Source organism: Triturus cristatus, chromosome 3_1 (genome assembly GCF_964204655.1).
Source record: "Triturus cristatus chromosome 3_1, aTriCri1.1, whole genome shotgun sequence".
Taxonomy (NCBI): Eukaryota; Metazoa; Chordata; class Amphibia; order Caudata; family Salamandridae; genus Triturus; species Triturus cristatus.
The window spans coordinates 678,737,981-678,762,315 of NC_140583.1; the positions used below are offsets into that span (position 1 = coordinate 678,737,981).

At 43.3% G+C, this 24,335-nt stretch overlaps 1 protein-coding gene across 1 annotated transcript in view; it reads left to right on the plus strand.

Annotated features, from left to right (window-relative positions):
• TRPM5 (transient receptor potential cation channel subfamily M member 5) overlaps positions 1 to 24,335 on the plus strand; it is a 561,392-nt gene that overhangs the window by 481,891 nt on the left and 55,166 nt on the right. The window contains exon 23 of the mRNA XM_085646171.1: positions 3,070 to 3,142. Coding sequence (XP_085502297.1) covers positions 3,070 to 3,142 — 73 coding nt within the window. The remainder of the gene's footprint in view (positions 1 to 3,069; positions 3,143 to 24,335) is intronic.

A 24,335-nucleotide genomic window follows, 5' to 3' on the forward strand; every position in this document is an offset into this window, starting at 1 on the left:
TATATGCACGTTTGCTAAATAAATTTAATTTGTAATGTATTTTTTAATTATGAAAGATATTTACTTTTTATACTTTTGTAAAATGTAAATCTAGTTCGTTTTTATGTTTGTATAGACTTTTTCATATATAAATATATATATATATATATATATAGATATATATCTCAATCAAAGCTCCAAGGTTCCCACCTGTGGAGACGCACTCTGACATCCACTGCAGCAACCTTCATGAGGATCGGCGGGCGGGTCCAGTTTACAGCATGCCTGTTGCCTGACGCATTTCGTGCTCATTGCACTCTTCAGAGGCGCGACAGTCATTTTGGCATAGAGACCACACCTCCCACTTAAAAATATGATCCCTCCAATGGGCGACTCGAATGAGTCCGCATTGGTTTGTGGGTCTTGTAGTGTGTGCCTCAGTTGTGTGCCACTGTCTGAGACATTTCAAGCCCACAGATGGGCCTCCACTCGCACATCCGGCTTGTCAATCCTCCATGGATGCCTCCACATTGAGACTCCGTGATTCGGAGCTCCGTGGCCCCAAATTTCCGGGTGGTGCATCTCCCTCGGTTGGGAGGCCGCGTAAAAATCAAAGCTCCAAGGTTCCCACGACAGGCATGCTGTAAACTGGATCCGCCCGCCGATCCGGCTTTTACCTCATGAAGGTTGCTGCAGTGGATGTCAGAGTGCGTCTCCACAGGTGGGAACCTTGGAGCTCTGATTCATACATTTTATATATATATATATATATATATATATATATATATATATATATATATATATATATATATATATATATATATATATGTTAAAGTACTTCCAGTTTTATTTTACATTCATTTAGTAATGAACACTTGTTTTTTTTGGGGGGTTTTAGGTTTTCTAACACTTTTTTTGTATAGTAGACATTTTTGTTACATGTATCACTATTTTTAAGTACCGTATTTTTGTAGAATATATTAGTAATTACTATCTGTTGGTAAATACTATATGTTTGCAACAGTTATATTTATAAAAATTATATATTTACTGCTGATATTTTTGTAGTAGATGTATTTGTCATTTACATCCTCGGTATAAAATCCGATATTTTGAGTGCAATATTTTTTCATGTACATGTTTTTGACTTACAACCCTATCAGGAAATAACATTCACTCTTTTCCCAAGAGAACTTTGCACCCAAGAGACTATGGTAATACAAGGCATTTTTTCAAGTGGAGAGCATGAAGGGATGATCATAATTGCCCTGCAAGGTTTGTTCACCCACAATGAATAGTTACAATATGGCGGTTCCCTTCCTGAAAACAACAAAAAAACAACACTGTAAGCCTTGATGCCACCAAGATAGTGGCACAACACTCTGCTGAATGGCCTCACCAGTTCCACACTGGCGCCTCTGAAAGGCACCCTACATGCTGCAACATGTCTCATCAAATGGTTGAACATTTTCCCCATATCAACACAAAAGTGAAGCAACTACACTGACTCCCCCAGTTGACAACAGCATTATCTTAAAAACCAGCTGCATAACCTACGAAGCAATCAAATGTGACACCCTGGCTTATTAGACTGCGAATGCAGCCACTTCAGACAGTGGGCGCCATGCCATGTATCAGGACATTGCAAAACTGAGGAGAAGAAATGAAAGGAGAAAAAGACCAGAAGGCAGGCTTCCTTTCACCTATGCTTTCTGGATCTTGAACACATGTGCCCTCATTGACATCAGGATGACACCTATCCTATTGCAATGTAGAAAGAAAGGGAAGACACAAACTAAAAAATATCACCACCCTTCACAATTAGAACATACAATGTACCTGCCAAATTGTAAACACCCCGTATCGTACCTCTGATCTTGCTTTTAATTTTCAGTACTTCAGACCTTCTTAGCAAGATTTGCACTAAATAATACTTACCCACATACATTTTCCAGAACTTAATGTATTTACTTTGCGTGATGATAGCCTAATAAATTTGAAATTACAAGTTGTCACCTAGTTGTGATTGAACTTAGCCATAATAAACATATTGGCCCCGACTCACAAAGAAAGTTGAAAAATTACGTGCGGAGAGCTCCGCCCCCTCGATGTAAATGTTCTAACTTTATGTCACTCACAAATATTCCCAATGAATAATTAGAAAGCTGCGCCAAGTGCAGGTTTCCAGGCATATGTCTGGGAAGGTCATGTGACATTGCCATCGGGATCCTATTTCTGTTGAACGAGTTGTCCATAGCTCAGGCTTTGCAGAAGGGAGACGGGATCTCCTGTGCAAAAGCACGTTTTTATTGTTCCTTGGAAATATTGAAATGTTTTTGCCCATTAAGAAACCGCCCCCACCAAAACAAGCAGTGATCCAATCACCTTCCCTCGTGTGGACAGGAACTGGCTGGATTAAAGATCCTATCGTTTCCAAGAAGGAACCAGCAATGAGAGAAGTTTATGACTCCTCACAAACATGCATCATTGTCTATGTTCACTTACTCGCAATGCTAAACATGCCTTGGTAAGTCCATTTTCCCATCCGTTGAGTGTGATTTACATGTGCAGAGAACTCAGGGACAGAGCTCCCCACACACTTAGATAGGTTCACGCCTCCCAGAAATCCCCTTTGGCGATTCCTGGCAGACATAAAAAGGTCAACTCTGTCAGGAAATTATATTTAGGATTAAATATTCTTTTGTGAAGCGAATCCCTTATGCATTTTGTAAAAGATTCACTGCATATTCCAAAACCCCTTAAAGATACGACTATGTAGCTTGAGGGGATAGCAAAATACCAAAATGGGGAATAGTAGGTAGGAACAAAAAACACAGACTCTGGTGAACAGCTCAACAGCAGGGTTCTCACTGGGCTAGCTGTTGAAGCAGGGAAATATACATGGCAGTGGAATTTTGTTTGGCATCAGGGTTAGCAGGAGTAATGGCTTTACGTTACCTCGAAGAATGCAGAGAGGGTCTAGAACAACAAGGATAAAAAGTAATTAGTAATGTAGTCCTGAGAGTTATTTAGTGAAACGAGTTGTGTATACCAAGCACTAAAACTGAACTCTATTTAATGTTTTAATAGGGTCGATTGCCTGCTAAAATACTTCAAAGGTCTAAAAGAGGAGGAAAAACAGCTTGTATCTTTGCAATCACAGGTAAGAGGAATTTTGGTATCAACATTTAATTTATGTATTGTATTTTAGTCCCATTTGAAAGCATGGATGACCTAATGGACTGAATAATTATGATTTTTATGACCCAATTTGATGGTACTCAGTTTAGCACGCTTGTAAATGATAAAGGACTAAACTGGCCTTTAGTGGACCTTGAACACAGAGCAAACATTCACACCACATTTCAACACGAAGTGTCTACCCCTTTGAGCAATCTTTAATAAGGTGAGATTGGAGAGTATGCTGTTGGAGTTGATATAATTTATTGTCCAATCAATCAATGTAGAAAAAGCCAGAGTTTATTATATTTTAGGGTAAATGTGTATCTTCTTAATGCCCACAAACTGACCATGTGGTGCTCCATACAAAGTGATATGAATCATACTGTACCTGAAGACATCCATATTGTTAAGGTAAAACGTCCAACTCATTTGAACCATGCTGTTATATATTGCAGACATGCTTAGCATCAGATTGGATTAGCTGAAGTGCCCAGTCCACTCACTGGTTTCACAACACCTTTTGGGTTCTTTAGGTACAAGAGAATGCCATTTGGCTTTACATTTGCGGCATCCATCTCTCAATGGGCAATGGACCATTTGCATAGTGTCTTGGATGACAAGGTCAACTGTTTCCAGATGATATTCTGGTGTTCAGAAAAACATGAAGGAAGGTTCTGATGGGCTATATGTTGTATGATCCAGGTTAACGGCCAAGAGTCTATTTCTTTCTCCTGAGAAGTGTCAAATGTTCAAAACACAAGTCGAGTATTTGGGGTACACCATCTCCAAGCAAGGGGCCACTCCCAAGGAATCCTTGGTCCATGTCATAAGGGACACGCCATCCCCAGACAGTAAGAAATAAACTTTTGTCCATTATGAACAGGCGCCCCCCCGTCTAGGGGTGGGGCGCCCTTAGTTGCGCCGTGGGGCTGAGCCTCCTCCATGGATCAGAGAAGGAGGTGGGGTTGGCTGGAATGAAAGGCTGGCAGTGGGGAAAAACGAAACTTAACAGAAACGAAACTCAACTGAGGTATTTAAGGCTGTGCTCCAGGGGTTTCGTTCTCTTTGTCTGCCCGGACCACAGCCTGGCTACCGGAGCGGCGTCGACCACCAACCCACCCGGCTGAAGCCCAAGGCTTCATGAGGCGGAGCGCTGACACAACAATGGCGGTACAGCCTTTCGATGGACCCCTGGTAGGGATAGATTCCACGAGTGCTGTGGGTAGGCAGGGAGAAGGGACTGGCCTGCCGGTAGTCCTGGACTCTACTGCCTTAACCCACCATGTATGGACCGAGTAGAATCTTGGGGAGGATGTCTGTGTTCAGGTGCCCCGGTGGGCCAGTGCGGTATGCGGTGCCCTGGATGTCAAGTAATGTAACTTTTGGCTGTAGCGCGTTGGGGCCTGCCGGCGCAATGTGCGCAGCCGAGTTGGGGATTGTGGGGAAGATGCCTGCGTTCAGGTACCCCGGTGGGCCGGTGCAGTATGCAGTGCCCTCGATGTCAAGTTATGTAACTGTTGGCTGTAGCACATTGGGGCCTGCCGGTGCAATGTGTGCAGGCGAGTGGAAGATTGGTGGCCTAGACGGCCAAGTTCAAATGTACGGCCAAGTTCTTGTGTACGGCCGAGTTTAAAGTTAAAGTGTAAGTTCGAAATGTACGGACAAAGTTGTTCTAGTGTACGGCAGAGATAAATGTTATAGTGTAATGTTGTACCTAATTTCCTTACTGCCGTTAACATGTTGATGCAGATAAAGTGTGAGACTGTGAATAGTTCTTATATATAGAAGTAGGATACTTTTATTTGGCAATGGACTATGATGATTTACTTGGATTGATGTGAATAAAAGGCTACGCCGTAGACAACATGTCCTGATTCCGAGAGTTCTTGGGTGTAGCGGGCGGTAAGGGGAAGGAATTTGGGAGGAGGGAATGTCCCATGGTGCGCATACTATAGGCCTGTGTGAGTATTATTCCAACTTTGTGAGAGACTTTGCTACTATAATAGAACCCCTGAGAAACTTTTATGCAAGAGGGTGAATGTATTTGGACATGGAACTAAAGGAAGCACTTCTCCACATTAAGGAACAGATTGGTATTTCTCACCCCTTAAAACAACTTTCTGGTGGAAAAGCTTGTGTCATTTGTGTAGATGTGAGTTCTTATGGGTTGAGGTTGGTCCCTTCCCAAAGATCTGTAAGTAATGAGCGGGTAGTAGCATTTTTCTCTCGGACACTGAGTGATACAGAAAGACAAAATGCCATAATAGAACAAGCACTTCTATTCTGTCTCTAGACTATCAATTATTTTAGACAATTCATTTAGGGCAACACGTTTACTTTACAAACTGATCACAATTCTCTTGTCCATACTTTATCCACTGAAGATGGTTTGCCTTCAACTGCCTGCATAACAAGATTGTGATCCAAATTGCCTAGGGACTTCCTTTGATGTCTTATGTGTTCCTGGAAATAGAAACCATATTGCAGAGTGTTTGTCTCGATTTCCCTGGTCGAATGATGACATGGATGGGTTTTGTGAAGATGAGTTGGAGGCTGTGTTGAGTATGTTTGTACTCTACCAAGTAGTACACTAGTGAACGGAAGACATGGAAGATGAAGTACTCAATCAGGATATGAAACATGTTTGTGAAAGATGGCCATCGGAAAGAATTCTTGTAGTGGCCCTGCATTCACTTTCCCAAGTATTCTCAGAACTGAATGTGGCTGATAACATTGTTTTCCACAAGGATGAATGTGTCCCTTTAAAAGGTGTATAGGACCGAATATTGAAGGTGTGCCATCATTGACCATTGACATCTATGCATGCCTGCATTGAGGATTTTGTTGAGAACCAATTTATGGTGCTCCAGTATGGATGCGGAGGCTGAACGTTTTGTTAGGGAATGTGATGTGAATGCTATATGTGACAAGAATTTTAGAAACAATGTTTCCCCATGCACATGGTCAGCTTCAAAATGCTCAGCAAAGATATGTCTTCCTATTTTGCCCTTGTTTTGATAGACTACCCTTCTAAATGGCTAGAAGTCAAGTTTGTATTAGCTGCTACTACTTCTGAAGTGCTAGATTTTCTTATGAATGTGTCTAGTAAGAACGGTTTTCCTGTATTACTTGTCACCATCAATTGGATGCGATTCACTTCCAGTGACATCTCTGATTTCCTGGTGGTACATGGTGTTGAACATTTTACCACAGCACTTTATGACTCCCAGTGAAATGGCCAGGTTAAGCGGTTCAATCATTATCTTAAGAGCAGTGTCCACCTTGCCCTATAAAACTATAAGCCTGTGGCCCTAACCATAAGGGAAAGATTAGGGGAATATATGATCTCCCCTAACTTGGTGACTAGAGTAAGCCCCTTTCTGCTTCTGAAAAGAAGATTCCCAGTCAGTAGAAGCCTGGTTGACGTAGGTGAAGTCAGTAGCAGGTTGAAATCTCAGGAGGATAAGACCAAATGATGCTATGATAATGCAAACAAGACTAAGGCTCAGATTTGGAGTTTGGTGGAGAGGGGACTCCGTCGCAAATATGACATAGTACGCTCTCCTCCAAACTGAAGTTCCACCTGCTTCGTTTACAGCCAGGCGGAACTTCAGTATGTCAGAGATGGAGAATATTAGGTTTTTGCCATATACCTTCAAAGCTCTGACGGAGTAAGGCCAGTCGGAGGTTTGGCCATTGGTACTTCCGCCCGAGTTACAGTTGTTGGTCAGATTCATTGCACAACTCCTCAAGGGATGAATCTGTGGCTGAATGTGTACAATTCTATGTGAATGTAAGGACACCTTCTTGGAAAATAAATCAGGACTAGACTATATTTTGTTTTTTTGTCTCTTCTGCCTTTTCCTTCCCTCTTTCCCTACCCACTTTGTTATCAATTGTTTGTCATATAAAAGTAGAAGATGTGTTAATATATAGGAGTATATATTACTTCAACACCCCCCATGTTATTGTCATTCTGGGAGCTTACCTGTACAATATTGATTACAAACATTATTTTTCTGACACTTGGGGCAGTTGGACTGTATTGCGATGTGTCTGCTTGAGTTCAATAAAATGTTATGTCGGCCTTCAGTCTCCTGTCATTTTAACATATGCTGTTTCCCTGGTGGTGACTCCTGGCCCTTTGGAGCCAGCATTTGTCCCTGTTGTCCGCATGCCTCTTACTGGCCAGTCAGGAACATGCCTCCTGTAAGGTTCTGCTGTCAGAAGAGTCAAGCATCCATATTCTCTGAAAAAACACTGGTCCCTTGACTATGACGCCTGGATCTTTGCAGCCAACACACAGACCAAGTGCATATGTACTCTCCAGTTGTTCACCCCAGCTGCTCTGTCTTTCACAAATACACTGCCCCCACGACAGCTGCATGTTTGTGGCTTCCCTGGGTACAGCATATTATCTGTACTAGAGTGCACTGCTTCTGTTTGCACTGTGGCACAAACAGGCACATGCACCCTCTACATAATGCGGTACCAGAAGTCCACATTCATCCTCAAGAACTTTATCCTAGTTCAGAGCCCCCTCTACACTGCTGTCAGGGGCTTAGGAAGAAGTTTATGACTGATTGGGCTGTGACAGAATTTGGTTGGGCTGCAAAGGCAGACATTTTCTCTAGCCTGACAGAAATTACCAGCATCATTTTAAAGAGCTGCAATTCCAGCAGACCCAGTGTCATGTGTGCCACCTTCAGCCAGTCATGCCATTTTAGTCAACTTTTGCATCAAGGATATTGTTTGATTTGTTTATTTTTCATTAAACGTATGTGCTTAAGAATGGCAGAATATAAAGTGTGGTTGTCTAAAAACTTTGTCTGCAGAGTCACACATGACATGGAGTTACTTGTCAGCTATGTTTTCAGGGCTAAATGAGGGTTCCTCTCAAAAACTGTGTCAGTAAAACTCCTGGTGAAAGGGGCATTTCAGGCACATTGTTGGTTAAAACTGTGTAGGTATTAAATAAACGTTTCTAGAACCTGGGGTGGCACATAGTGCATTTCCATAAGGAATTGTAAATACTAAACCAATAACATTGATCACAATTGGATGGGATTTAAAAACAACTTTACAGTAGTACCAGGAATCCCTTCCTTGAGTGAACTCATATTTTTCTGCAGTCTTAAAGTGAAGTGGGCCCACTCTAGCCTAAAAACACTGAAGTGGGCATGTCGTCAAACTGAAATAATCAGTTGCGACTCTCAAGAAGACCATGACCTCACCTATCTTGAAAAAACAAGGCATTGTAACAAAAGGCTTTAAACTTGGCGAAACAAATGTTGATTTATCCTAAATCCAAGATTTAAGATCTGAGATTAAGATGCTTAAAATAAACATGGAGCACTCTGCTTGACTTTACAGAGCTTCCTCTCACTTGTCAGCATTGCACCAACCACCTCATCAACCTCCAGGCACAGCTCAACTTAGCCTCCACCATCGCATGTCCAGGTTGATGCCATCTCCACCACTCTGTCCAAAGAACATACCAGCATTCGAGACACATTTTTGACAGACTTTAGGAACTGCCCCATGCCCAGTCTGTTAAAGATTCAGTATGAACTACTCCTATAACCAACAATCCTCCACACCACACCATCTGTTGGAAGTATCAACTAGGTTTCCCTGGCAGATTTTCCACCAGGAGGATCTCCACTGTGAGTCTAAGTGAGGAATGTGCTCTGCTTCTACCAAGCATTTTAAAAAGTGCCCACAACATCTAAATACATCTCAATTACTTTAGAGATAGTTCCAGTATTCTGAGTCCATTCTTCCTTGTACTGTCATTACAGTTATGAGGTGAGAAGACAGGCACTCTGTTGCCCTATTTCCCCTTCCGCAAGAAAAAAATAGCTTCATCCTCACCTTCCAATAGGTAAATGTAAGACATCCTGTATTTCCCCCAAACTCCCAGAACTGCCAGATGCAACGAATGCGTGAGAGGAAGAGAGGGACTTAATGAGTGTAATGAGGAAGAAAGGAGTGATTAAATTACTGGTAAATAATTAAACATTACCTCTTCATCAACGTTCTCGTTACGGTCTTTACAGCTATGCCACGAGGGCTACCAAAGCAATTCCTAAGACTAGCTGACTAGACCCACTATGAGACTAAACCAACGTCAAGAGAGAGCGATCGAATGCCAGACACGTGCACCATCTACAGCAAAACACATCATCTGAGAATGAACCACCATTCCAATATGGCTAGATCAAATCCCCTATAACTGGAAAGCAGAAGTCTGACAAACATGGAAAAAAAATCCAAGTAGCCATCCCATCAATACCCAAACAGAAATAACATGAGTTGCCACCCAGGAAGCATAGAAGCCTGTAAAGGAACTTCTTTGAACCAATGAAATAACTGCTGAATGTAGTAAGCACTACGTAAGACAGAGATGGAAAAAATCACCTTGACAAGCCTGAGTAGTAGGGGCAAGAAACACTCAAATGCAGTAGGAAAGTGAAATGTGAACCGGTGGTCATACCACCACGTGTTCGAGATGAGTTGACTGAGCAGAATCTAATTCCAAGAAAGGCCCCAACCTGAGCTGGAGACAACCTGTACTCAAGCCTAGTAGACCGACAGTATATCATAGAAGATTCTATGGGCATATCAGCAACAACCGGCGAAAATTATCGCTAAGCGCACTAAGCACTAGGATAATTATCGCTGGCTAACATGGATTTTTATCGCTGAGATAGCGTGCTATTAGCAACGCTTATCTCAAAAGCGATAAAAATCCTTGCGCTAACTGCCAAACGTGAGATTATCGCTGGAAACCCAGCGATAATCTCATGAAGATTGGCGTTAGCTTGATGATAGGGCCTCACATACTTAGCCTTCCATAGGATATCATGGCTAAGTCAGTCCTGAAGCAGATGTAAGGAAAGTAGCGATAACAGGGGTTATCGCCACTTTTCTTGCCGCCATGCTTCATAGCGTGGGGCTTGATGATAGGAGAAATGTCGCTTGGCGACATTTCTCCAGTCTTGTCAGGTCAGGAATGCCCACTTTGCATCTCATTAGATATGGAAAGCTGGGCGTTAAGAATCCGGACGCTAATGCAAGGTTTCACGCGATAGCGTGACCTTGCTAATTAGGCAATAAAATTATCGCCGCTTTTCGCCCGAAAACGGACGCAAAAGCGGCAATAATTTTATATCACCTCGTTGCTGATATGCCCCCTAGTATCTGATAGGAAGGCCAACACCAACCATTGGCCAGAATAAAGAATATCTCAGAGAGAGAAATGAACAGTTTCTTGTCCAAGAAGGGACAATAAAATACACCCTTCAGAAAAGCCCTAATCCATAGCAAACCACAAGGAGCCTAATGGAACCCAAAGACAAAATAGTTACTGAAGGTAAAATACGTGCGCACAAACAAACCTCAAGAATAGCCAAAAAAAAGCCATGAAAAACCCTGCACAGAGATAGGATGGAACACAATCTGGAAACCTAGTGGACTCAAAATCTTTCCTTGATGAGTCAATGAAGAGCCACTGCAGGGTCCCTTGATGCTGGAAGCAATGCCCCAAACTGGACCAATTCATAAATTTCTATTTTGACATTAAGGGTCCGTTTTATTTTCTGGTGGCTGGCAGGTTCCTCCACCAGGCAACGGAAAGTGACTGGTGGAGGGACCGCAAACCAGATTCCTAAAAGAATACCAAGCTTTCGTCATTTATAAAGCATTAGCAGGAACCGGTGTCACTGTGGTTGCTGTCAATAAATGTTTTTGTTTGGTGCAGGGCTCCGTCAACATGACAGAGCCTTGCACCAAACAGTTTTATTTTTTTTTTGTCAAAAAGAAAATCCCAAACCTCTGCCTTGATGTTGTTAAGTTTGATAAAATAAAAAGATTTAAAAAAAAAAAAAAAAGAAAATCCCAAAATTAGATTTTCTTTTTGAAAATAAACAAAATAATATCCCACAAGCTATGGGATATAGATGGCGAGAGGGTCATTTTTCTTTTTTTACGGATAGCGTTTGCTTGGAGCTGACGGACAGTAAACAAAATGGCTATATGTATGCCCAGTTCTCCGACTGCCTTATTCTGTGAAGCCGTCAAAGAAGACTGGCCTCAGCGGTCAAGGGTTATCACCACAGTGACCAAACTCAAGGTCTGCCCACATCAAAATCAGGCGGGCGGACCACTGTGTTGGCGACGGAGTTCCCTCTCTGCCAACATATTAATCGGGGCACAGCACAGAGAACAAAAGGCTGGGGCAGGGATTGACAGCTAAATCTTTTGTCAACATTTAAGACCCTCCTGAACCGAAATCCAAGTCTTAAAGGAGACTGTCATAAAGGAAGCTAGGGTATTACTTTTGGTGGTTTGTGGCACACCATTCAATAACAAAAGAAATACCAGAAACTGGCACACGAAAGGAAACAGAGTGACAGAAACCTCCCAGAACGTTCAGACTGAAATCCCCATACCTGTAAATAACCGCAAACCCCATAGAACTGCACTACACCAGAAGCATGGACTGCTTCACTGTTGATGTCAATGTGCCCCAAAGAACCAGAACGAAAACAAAATAGTAGCTCAGAAACCGAGCTACCTACAATCTACCTTGCCGTGTTGGATATAGGTGAGCCTGTGAATGTCTGCTGCGTATCTGCTGAATGCAGCAGCCAGCCAAGCTGAAGCACTCAGCTCAGTCCAGGAAAACCAAGACAAAGAAGGGGTTTTGCATCCACAATACAGCATGTCTTCCGGAGTGGAGCTCCTTACCTTCATCTATTAGAAGGTGCGGGTGGAGCTATTTTTTCTTGTAGAAAGAAAAATCAGGCAACAAAGTGCCTGCATGGAGAGGTGGAGTTAACTCATGGCTGTAGTGACTGTAATGAGGAAGTGGGTGAGCAGGCAATAGCGCTTTAACTTGCATTCCTTATACAACAGCAAATAGGCTTCTGCATTGAGGAATATGCATATTGTAAAGTTTATGGCCTTTTCAGTCCCAGGGTGATATTTGCACACTGTATTAGTGTTTCTTCCAAGATCATCATTCCAAAGGCCATTTCCAATTATTCCTCAAAATGCAGTAGTCTGAACAAAAGAAAAGGATGCATGGTTGAATATCCCTGGTACAGCCATTCCAGGCCTCAGTAGTCGCTGTTTTTCATCACCAAGTAGAGAGAGCAGGTCTGACTTATTTTCTTCGCTCTTCTTCAGTCCCATCAATCCTTCCTCGCCTCTGTTTTCATTCATCCCTTACAACTGCTCTTGGTCTCTTGAGTCCTATTAACTATGATTAAACCCTATGGGGCTTTTGACTTCGTCATTTATGTCTGTTACTGACATTATAGTTATTTACATCTATTTATCAACCATTTCAGAAATCGAATTTGCAGTATTTTCATGAGCCCTATATATGTATTCAGCTTGAAGCTACTTTACTTCCTCAAGTCAAAATCAAAGGCAGACTTCAATGTGTGTGCTAAAACACTGGGTTCTTCCAAGTCGAGTCGATGACAGGCTTTTTTGCCATGGGCTGCTTTTTCTTGCCATACAAGTTTATCTCACGTGCCTTCTTTTGAAGCTCTCATTGTATGGCAGGTCTAGATGAGGGTGCCCTGCCTTGGTACGGTTTGTTTCATGAAGTTTCATAAAGTTTCTTGGTTACCCAGACTTCCTTTTCATGTTTTTCCTAGGTGATTTTATGAAGTCGATTTTTATCCTGAGAGTGGTTCAGTAGTAATGTTAACTTTTTATTTTAATGTTTTTTTATAGTTATAACTTCCGGGATTGCCCATTTATCTTTTCATTGATCCAGGATTAGGGATTTTGTAAGGTGCCTTGTCGGGTACCTTAACAAGAAGTTTTTTTATAAATCTGTCCCAGAGTTTGGTTGAATTATTCGTGCTTTAGTTAGATGCATATAAAAACGCCATGCCGTGATCTGCAATTTCTGGGTGTATCTCATAGACGCCATGCAATGATCTGCGAATTCTGGTTGTGTCTCATAAACTCCATGCTGTGATTTGCAATTTCTGGGAGTGTGGCTTTATTCCATTTTAACGGTTTTAAATTTTCAGTGTGTACTCCAGCCATTCTGGTGTTGGAAGGTGTGAACAGAAGGACTCTGGTTGAGAGCTTGGTGACTTGTCGATAATAGTTACTTTCAGAACGTTGATCTATGCTGAATTGGAGAATGTTTTAAACATAGTGTGGTTTGCCAATGTAACATCTAGATGGGAAGTGGAATTTTGAGATATTCGAGTTCAAGAGGGTGGCTTGTCCTAGATAAATCTGCCTTTTATTATACCTTTAGTCCCACCAAGGCACACTGTGCAGGCAGCCTTTCACCAAGTTTATCACCGCGCCTTCTCGGAGGGAGCACACGGGCACCTGGTCTGGGATCTCTGAGTAGGTATACCGATTGTGCTGTTGTTCATCTTGGTTATGAGTATGAAACAAACTGAGAATAAAATCTCAGTTAAAAAGATGTAAAAGTCTCTAAATTGGGCCTTAATTTCCACAAAGGTTTGGTGTAGTGTGACCGCCATTAATCTTTTTACCTTTGAGTTAGGATTGATGGAGATGTTTATAAAAATCAATGGGGGATTGTGGTCAGTAGATCATCCTTCAATTTTTACTGCTACTATTCAGGCCTCTGGTATAGGAAACTGATTGATTCATGAATTTAAATGAGAGCTAATGGAGATGGATAAGCCCCCCGGGATGTTCTTGATGCTTAACCTTCATCGCGAGGTTTGAGTATTCTACGAATCCTATTAGCGGGATTGAAGTTTACGTCCAGATCTCTTGCAGTGCAATGATTGGACATTGCTGCTAATATCTCACTACATGGCTGTTGTCACTCACGTGGCTCAGGCCCCTCAGATTACATGAGTAGATGCTCATTTTGCATACATTTCTTTTTATAGGCGCTGGCTTAGCTATAGTTCAGTCCTTGGGATTTATTACAAGGGCACCTGGCATCCAGCTCCAGTCTATTTTTTGCATGAGCGACTGCCTTTTTTTGCCAGATTCACCCTGAACTGGGAACAAATCAGTGATGTTGCCACATTTCCAATCATTCTGCTTGAGGCTATTGGTGGTCCAACAGCACATATGAGAACTGAAGATGGAATGTGTGTTTTTCTCGATGGGGAGTCTAACCTTGTTGGTATCTATTGGTATGCATTCTTGCAATAGATAGCTCATTTTATGCCCCAATGTATGAGAAAGTTGGTGAGCTGTTGTGAAGTGAATGTGACTAACGTGGGCTCTTTAGGCTGGGTTCTGCGTGGCTGTATGAATTCAATGGATAATATATCTACTGACATAATTTGGAAGAGATCTGGAAATTGTTTGATGATTTTCAGGATGTTACCACAATTTAGTATGTCATGCTTTCCTCTTATTGGATATTTTGGGGTCAAACAGTATCTTGGTGGGCGTTTATGCTACCATTGTTAAATGCAATCTCTTTGAGGGACTGATCCAGTGTGTCAAAATGTATGTTACTCACACATATTGTTATGCCTGTCCACTCATTTGCATGTGAGGACTTTTTCCTCTTATTCGATATTCTAGGGTCTGGGTTCCTTCCTGCACATAAACAATGCAGAATGCAGCACACATAGAAAAAGCAAAAATGAGGTGAAATAAAAGTATTTCTCCTTGTTTCACCATTCTAAATCCTGCTCTTGCATGGGGTTAGTTTTTGGTGCTGCCTCAGATTTACACATACTTGTAAATCTAGGGCATTGTCAAAAAGTAATGGGTGTTGCGGTGGATTAGCCACAGCAACACCCATTTCATACCACTTTCACACAGATACCTACGTGAAACTGTACCATATTTATGAAGCTGCGTTAAACTATAAAAAGTGGCTTAACGCCAATTTGTAAGTATGGGGTAGGGCATTGCACCACAGGAACATCATTAAAAGTGATGTTCCTGTAGCACAATGACTTTGTAAAATGTGCCCCTAAATGCAGAGATCTGCCATGGCATTTGCGAATAGAGTTATGGAAAGTCTTAAGGAGAACTTCCACTGTTCATTTCACCTACTTCTCAATAAAACACCAATATTTGGGGAAGGGGTAACTTGTTAACTGTTTCATGCTACCCATCTGTGAGGACTATTTTTTTGCAGTTTTATATAGCACAAACTCGGCCCAAGGGCATTGGAACACTTTACATGAGCGCCAGTTACATTACACACAGTCAGATTCTTTTTATGCACTGGGAGGTGAAGTAATTTGCCCAGAATCACATCATGTTGAGCCAACCCGAGAATCTTGCCCCTTGCCCTGTTCCAAAGTTGGCACCTCTGACGTAACGCCACATCCATGACTGTGGTTATGTCACAAGCCACTGTATGTAGGCACTGTGTATGTAGACATGTAACATTAATAACACCCTTGAAGCTGTCAAATAATAGGCAAATACGATGTTACAATTGAAATGAAGGACTGGGACTGTATTTGAGCTAAAGATACCAATCCATAATTATTGCACCAGCTGTGGTGCCTGCATGCCTAACTAAAAATTACACAAAGGCAATTTATTTCCAAAGAGGCTGATGTTGGCACCACCGAAGATATAGGATCTGCTGGGAACACCTTCAATTATTTTGAAACTTGGGCCCAGATTCACTACCATTTTGCATCAGATTTGCTTTACATTAGTATAACAAACCTGGGGGAAGATTTACAAGCCCCTTGCGCCGCCGGTGAATCACGTTGCCTGATACACGGTGGCGCAGGCTGCTGAGTGATATTTACAAGCACAGGTAAAGTCCCCCAACCTGTGCTTGTAAATATTGCCCCTGTTCACACAACACTTTGCGTTTTAGGGGCGTGACATGGGTGTTGATGTGGGTATTCCCATGCAACACCCATGTCCACTGATGCATTTCCAGATTTACGAGAAATCGTAAATCTGGAAGTGCGTCAGAATGCTACGCCACCCTAGGGGTGGCGTAGCGAGGTGCAACGAGGAGAAATGTTTTAATTTCTCCTAGTTTTTTTCCTCTTTCAATGCGTGCTGCATTCTACAGCACACATTGGAAGAGGAAATCACCACAATTGATTGTTTTTGTGCAGGAAGGTGCCTCTTCCTGCACAAAACAATCTCCCCAGGACGTAGGCATCCTTGCACCATGGTGCAAGGGTGCCTGCGCCGGTGCATGGCAGCGGTTTGTGCGCCAGCGCAGGGGGAAGCACAGAGATGCAACATGTTACTGTAAATATGTTGCATCCCTGTGCTTTGAAACAAACGCAGCGCGGAGCCGCAAAATGACTTGCGGCACCGCGCTGCGTTCGATTCTTGTAGATCTGCCCTCTGGTGTAAAGCACTTTGGCGGGATATACTTTCCAACGCAAATCATGATTCGCGTTGGAAAGTGTCCTAAAGTAAGGCAAAATAGCCCTCTGCCCTGCTTTGTGCTACTTTGCAGCAATCGGGAGCACCATCGCTGGTATACTTTATCATCTGTGCATGTGTGCTACACAGTACAGGACTTATTCAAAGTCAGGAAAGTATTAAAGTATAGTTTTTATACCAGTAGAGTCCCCTTCCAGTACAAAACCTATGCTTGACAGAATGCACACACCCATGCCCTATGGTGCAAGGGGGTGTGCGTTGATGAATGCCAGCCTAAAGTGCTATGTGCTGTATTGCTCTCTGTCTTTCACACAAGGCAGCAGAGCAACTTTGGTTGCTGCACTGTGTGAAATGTTAGTAAAGCTGCCCCCTGTTGTGTACTCAGTATTTCACAGTTTCAGGGCCATCAGTAATTTTACAATTTTGACTGAATAGAAAAATGAGCCTTAAATATATCTATTTATCTGGAAATGACCATTCCGTCGGTGCCTTGTAATGAGCTGGTTAGGTAGAGAGTCCATAACCAGACAGGAACTTGATGCGGTTTGAGAAGTGTGGAAGATATGAAAGTGGAAGATGCTTTCTCTTATTTGTAGTTTTTTATTAGTTGTGTCTCTTGTTATTTCACTTTCCAAAAGCATAGTGGACTTTGGCAATCCCAGTTGCGATGTGTCTTTACTTGAGGGACTGAGGGCCAGATGTATGGCCGTTTTTAGCAGTCACAAACGGAAAATCAGGCTGTTTGTGACAGCTAAAAAGGACTGTACCATGTACAAACCCTATTTTGTGAGTTGGTAACCAATTACCAACTCGCAAAATAGGGTTTGAGAATTGCTATTAGGAAGGGGCGTGCCAAGGGTATCCCTTCCTAATAGCGAGTGGCAGAGGTCTGTAAGATTGTTTTGCGACAGCAAATGGGTTCACAAAAACATTCGCAGTTACCACCAATTTCAAATTGGTGGTAAGCCAGTCGCAAACAGGAAGGGGTCTCCAGGGGACCCCTTTCCCTTTGTGTTTTGCAGCAAAAATATTTTTAAGAGCAGGCAGTGGACCCGGGGACCACTCCCTGCCTCAAAAAATGAACGAAAAATGTTCATTTTTTTCTTTTAAATGCATCGCATTTTCCATTAAGGAAAAAGGCCTGCATTTGAAAAAAAAATGTTGCTCTATTTAAAAAAGAAAACATAGGCATGGTGGTCTGCTGTCCCAAGCAGGCCACCATCCTTGTATTATTGCTCATTCGCAATGGGTTGCAAATTGCAACTTGCCTCATGAATATTGATGAGGCAGGTCATTTGCCGACCCTATTGGGAATCGCGAATGTGTCTGAGACACATTAGTGCATTTCATTTTGCGATTCTCTAATTGTGAGTCACAACAAGTCACAGCCAGAGACTCGCAAAATGATATCTTCGTACATCTGGTCCTGAGTTTCGAGTCTAGTGCGATGTCTATGACACCCGGGTCACTTGTGCAGGTTATTCCACTTGTGACAGGAGGGTTCTGGGGCTCAGTGATTTTAAAGAAATCAGATATCTTTGGATGGGTGAATGGCTTTGCATCACCTTACATTTCCTGAGGGCCGGGTGGCCATCATATTGGTAGTGGCACGTCAGCTTTCATCCTTTGCTCCTGACAGGGCAGGAACTCTACTTCTGCTTGACCTCATAATCATACAGCTGATGTATGAGTTTGGACTGTACTCCCTCAGATGGTGCAGTTTCTTCTTTTCATAGTCACTTACTCAAGTTTCTCGGCCTTAATGTGATGATTTTATAATGGCCTTCTGGTGTGACTCTGACTCTCTGTTTAGTGGCCCCTCCCTAAGGGTCATAAGCCTTTCTAAGGACACCTTCACCTCCATTGGACCTTGTCACTCTGACTGCCACCCCCAACCCTCCCAAGTGACCTGGGATGGCTCCCCCCTGCCCCCGCGATCCCTACAAGCTACCTTCACAGCTAGGGGGACCCAGGCAGCAGCAGAGAGGACCCAGCCACACAGATCGTCATAAATGGAAGCACGTGGACTCACATAATGAGGTTTCAGAAACTCTGAGACTGGCATAGGCAGCCCAGTCACTTCTGCAACATCCACTACCACAGTCTTCATGACTGGCCAAACAACTCTGGGGCATCCAACATTGGGAGATGTAGGAAGGGGTAGGGGGCAGACTTCAGATCTCAAGTCCAGAGGATTCCTGGGTCCAGGTAGCTTCGCCAATCTGGTCGACCCCACTGTTTTCCTGACCTGCGTGGGTGTACTGCTTGCCCGCTCACCTGCACAGGGCCTCAAGTGGCCTGCCCAAAGGAGCACAAGCTGCATTATTCCAGGTGCCCTCTTGCAGGACACCTGGAACACCAACCCTACCACAAAAGGACATGGCCCAGACCCCTTCTTCTAGTAGGTCAGCAATTGGTGAGCAGGCAGCTGCTCCTCCACTGAAGTGAGCTGGCACCATGAGGTGATCAGCGGGTGGCAGGTAATGGATAGCCTCCCGATGCAGGCGGGAATGGCCAGAGATGGCAAGTGGGCACAAGCAAGCTCTGGGATCTTTGGGGGAACTTAATGAATGCCTGGTGGTTGTTAGCGCCGAAGGGGGGCAGAGCCCTTCTTATTTCTTGAGGCCTCTACTTCTTGGGCTACGAGCTACAACCCTACAGTGATCCAAGGCAGGAGCTGCCGCAATGCAGGGAGGCGTCGCATTGCAATGTGCGTCAATCAATTTAACAGCTAAAACACAGGAGTTTATTTATGCCAGCCCTGCATCACTTTTGCACCACATAAAGTGGTACATGCATGACGCAGGGCACTCGTAAAGATTTATGAAGCCACACAAAGCCACGCTGCGTGACTTTTGAGTGGACTCATAAATCATGAGTAAGGTAACGCAGTGCAAATTGCTGAATAGCCTTACTCTGCTCCCGCGAGGCGTTCCATGGGTGCAGAATGGTACCCCTTCCTGCACAAATATAATCCTGCCTGCAACGGAGGCATTCTTGCACCATGGGGCAAGGGTGCCTACATTGACACTAGGCTGCCAAAATGGCACCGCCACAGGCAGGAAGGACCAGGAATGCACCATATTGCTAAAATATTTTGCATTCCTGCCCTTTCACTTTGACATAGGGCAGCGCAGCAAGGTAACTTGCTGCGCTGCCCTATTTAAATGCCATACAAGAGACCCACAGTTTTTTGCTTCTACTGCTTCCCAAGTACCATAGTGTTAAAGTCAAAATCATTTAGATGTCCCTTACAGGCTTTGACATTCGTCGCTGTCTCCTCCCTCCTTTTGAGGGTGGACCTACGCTTAGCCTGGTCTTTGCTATTGCCCAGCTCTTCTTTTCATTGTCTTCCACTAAAGGCAAGGAACTTGCCTAAAACCCAAGTAGAACACAGAGTCATGGATTCCCATCCTTACAACTCACTAGGAGCGTGTGGCCTCCCATGCAGGTAAAGAATAATAAAAACTCTCTCCAAGCAAGCCGTATGGGTTGGATCAACAGGCTTCAAGATAACCTTCTGTCTGGGATCTAGTGTACCTCTCAGTATCTCTCATAGGAAGACTATGCACAGCCACACACATGAAGAACTCAGCCCTTTCTCAGGCAGGTCATGAGCCAAAAGGTGGCAGGGCAGTGGTTGTCAATGGACTATAGTCAGTTTCCTTGTGCCTCACACGGAGCTAGCATCCTCCTGTGCAAATTAACTCAAACCTACCTTAAGAAGGTGAGATGGCATTAGTGCAATCTTGGACATTGAGGAGCCTATTTACAAGAAATGATGCATCACTGCACCAGGGCTGCGATGCATCAAAATTGTTTGCACCTGCGTGAAAAATCCTTACAACACCATGGATGTGCTGTATTTGCAGTATGGTGCTCCATGACACAAGGTCCCAAGGATGCGTTGGAAATTCTGACATATCCGTAGGAATGATGCTGCAAGACATCCAGCCCAAAAGTGGTGCATTGCTGTAGTTGGTCATAAAACTGACTCAACTACAGCAGAGTGTCAGAAAACAGAGGCTATGTGTCAGTTCTGAGTGACCCATGTAGCCTACTGTATGGAGACCAATGTAATAGAGTGTCAAAAGGTGAAAACCTCACCTGGCACCTGTTGAGGGGATGTTACTTGATTGCAGATTGCACTGTTTAAAGCCACTACAGCTGGTCAAATTCCTCTGAAACGGCCAATGCATTATTCTTACACCTGGGTTTTACAGGCGTAGGAATTTTGACGCATCTCAAGCTCAGCGGTCTACCTACTGAAGATGTACCTTATTGGGAAAAAGTCATAATACCACTGTGTCCGTTTTACAGGGGATTTTAGGTGGGAACACGTACCTTGCATATATTAGAAACTAACGTGATGCAACCAATCCCAACAAAGGAAAAAACGACGCAGGCCGACGAAAAGTGACACATCAGCCTAGATGCATCACCATGCAAATATGGATCAAGGACAGCCCCAGCGCAGTGTTAAAAAAAGTAATGCAGCGGCTGCACAAGCTCCTTGTAAATATGCCCAAGTCTCCTTCCTTATGTGTCACGCATATGTGGACCAGGGGTGACTCCTCAGCTAATGTGGAGGAGTGCCGCCTCACTGCTTTAAGAGCAGTGCAGAGGAAAAAGAAAATGAAAGTAATAAAACTTTATTACCATTTTCTTCTTCTGTTCCTAGGTGCAGGGCTGGCCAGTGAAGGGGTCGGGGGGAAAGTGGTGAGCACACTCATAGTGCGCATGAATGTTTGACAGTCTGTCTTTGGCCAGCAAAACATTCATGCGCACTTTGCATGTTTTCCACCTGCTGCATTACACAACCTGGTAGGGGAACAATCACAGGCTCCCTGTCCCCGTCTGAGCGCCGAACCATGGCTCTCAGACCAATCACAATTCTGTAATGCAGCATTGTGGTTGGCTATGGGGAACTTAGAGAAACCAATTGCAAAAATGTATTGCAACGTTGTCATTGTCATAAGGATCCCAGGTGCTTCCTGCGAAGAAGAAAGGCAGCAGAGAGGCGGCGGCTGATGGCGCAACCAGCGGATAAGATTTTTTTTTCTTTATTTCCTACCCGGCTCCACTTCACCCCCCGCTACCATTCCCTACCAGCCGCTACTGGATATGTGTTTTGTCCCACGCAGAACCTGGCCCCATTCCAGGCATATCACAGAGGACGGGCAAGCAAACAACAAGACATTGGTGCTGTCTTGGACCTGGATTCCCGCATTTATGCCTACTTCAATATGCCATTTTCAGGGCTTGAATAGTGCTTCAGTGTCTTAAACTGTGGGTCCACTGATATTCCGTGGAGAAGGAAGTTCAATTTTTGCCTCTAGAGTAATTAGTGATTTTCTCACCCGAGGCTGTGATCTTTAACCAAGTCACATTTATAAAAATAAGCGTTATCAACTTTATTATATTCAGAAAACAAATATTACGGATTGTCCAACAAATTTACCTCTGAAAGTGAATTTTTTTTCTAGCCTGTGCTTCACATCATCTTTCAGTAGTTAGTTGACTGAGGTAAGTCACTTCGGCTTCAAGTACATGCTTGCTTATGCCCGTCTCCGGCTTTACTGCTGTTGTTATCTTATTACAAGTTTTCCGATGTCTAAGTTTCGCCTCATTAAATAAAATCTCTGCATGGGTGTTTGTTACTCCAAAGTAAACAACAGTAAGGTGAGGATTTTCCAAAAACTTTTCCTCCACCCAGCCAGTGTAATAGTTGGAAGTGCCACTCTCTACGTCAATACAGAAAATCCTGTCCACTTCCATTTTTTTTTTTTTACCATTTGCTGAGTTATGCATTTCTGTTTGCGCCGAGATGGAACGGTTGCTTCAGAGAGGTAGGTCCTTTCCTCACCTAGGCATTTACTAGGAAATTGCCCACAAACCACTGACAGTGCTTTGTAAAATTAAAGTTAGGCATTGGAGATTCTTCAACACGTCAGGTATATGTCTGAGGGCCTCACACGGATCCACAAGGGAAAGATAGGGGTTGCCGAGTCAGCAAGAATCCTGAACCGGCAGAAATACAGAGCGCGAGTGTCATACATACTCCTGTTTGTTACTTTAGGGACTTTCAGAAAGGTGAATGGTAAGTGCACAGGCTGACTTTCCCACACACACCTGTTTTTCTGCTCCCTCTACACAACTTCACGTACTCAGGAAAGTCAACCCTCAATCCGATACTCTTCCTTTAAACTCCGAAGTATACCGGACTTAACTTCCTTTAAGACAGTCCTGAATGGCTGCTTATTTAGGTGACTTCTGATGATTCGTGTCAGACATATACCTGACTTAACTTCCTTAAAGATAGCCCTCAAGACCTGCTTATTTTGGTGACTTCTGATGATCCATGTCAGACGTATACCTGACTTCCTTTAAGTAAGCCCTCAAGACCTGTTTATTTTGGTGACTTCTGATGAACCGAGTCAGACGTATACCTGACATTAGAAACCCCTCATGACCTGCTTATTTAGGTGACTTCTGATGATTCGTGTCAGACATATACCTGACTTAACTTCCTTAAAGATAGCCCTCAAGACCTGCTTATTTTGGTGACTTCTGATGATCCATGTCAGACGTATACCTGACTTCCTTTAAGTAAGCCCTCAAGACCTGTTTATTTTGGTGACTTCTGATGAACCGAGTCAGACGTATACCTGACATTAGAAACCCCTCATGACCTGCTTATTTAGGTGACTTCTGATGACCAGTGTCGAGACCCCTTTGGATAGTGTGCATAAATGTCAATTCATAAACTCAGTTGTTCCTAGTGCCTGCATAAACGGTCCCCAAAGAGTCTTATTGAGCAGTTGAATTATGTTTTAAATCTCTAGTGGCATCATAACACACATGGCTGGCACATAAAGTAGTGTGAACCTATATTTCTGTCAAAGTAGATCCTCTACTGGTGTATTCTTGGTAAAAAATGGCCTAATTCGAGAGGGGAAATTCTGAATGCAAAAGGGAATCCCACCTGTTCCTGCACAGGTCCATTTATTACTGGGTACTGGCAAAACTAGTAGGGCTTTCTCATGTATAGTTTATTAACAAAAAACACAGCATGCAGGCATGCATGTACACACACCCATACACACACACACACCATATAGCCAGCAAACAGCAAAGCACATAAAGATCTCCATTAACATACACAAATGAACATACATGCATGCACAAATACAAGCTCCAAAGCACATTGGATTAGGGTAAATCAAACCCCAGAATTGGAATACCCTTTAGGGCGAAGGGTCAGGATCACAGCAGTGCAGTTCAAGGACAAGTGTACCAAAAACAGATCAAAGTTATGCTTACCTTTGCACAGAGGAGCACTACCTTTCTTTGTTACACCTGCTCCATACATGTAAAACTGGTAAAAGTGTTACCTTCCCCTTCACAGCTAGCAATGTCAGCTGCAGGAAAGCCAAAAGCAGATGAACTCCTCTAAAAACTCATGCAATTCTAGTTACATACCTGCCCACTTTAAAACGCACCTCAGCCTTGTGACAGTTTTTTCATTTGTGGGTGTCTCTGTCTAAAGATGATTTGAAAAGCAAAATATTGCATCTGTCTTCGAAAAGACCTGCGGTGGATATATTCCCCAGAGCTTGCCTGAGACGAGGATAGGGGTGAAAGGTCACATCAAACTTTAGGGGACGCTACTTTTTGGTGTGTAGAGGCCAGAGGTTTTCTAAACCCCTCCCAGGAGCGAGTCCTCCTCACTCCCCCTGCCTACACAACTGTGTCCCTTTTACCTTTTAATTACTCAACTGACAACATGATTTGGTGCCTTAAAAGGTCGTAGTTTA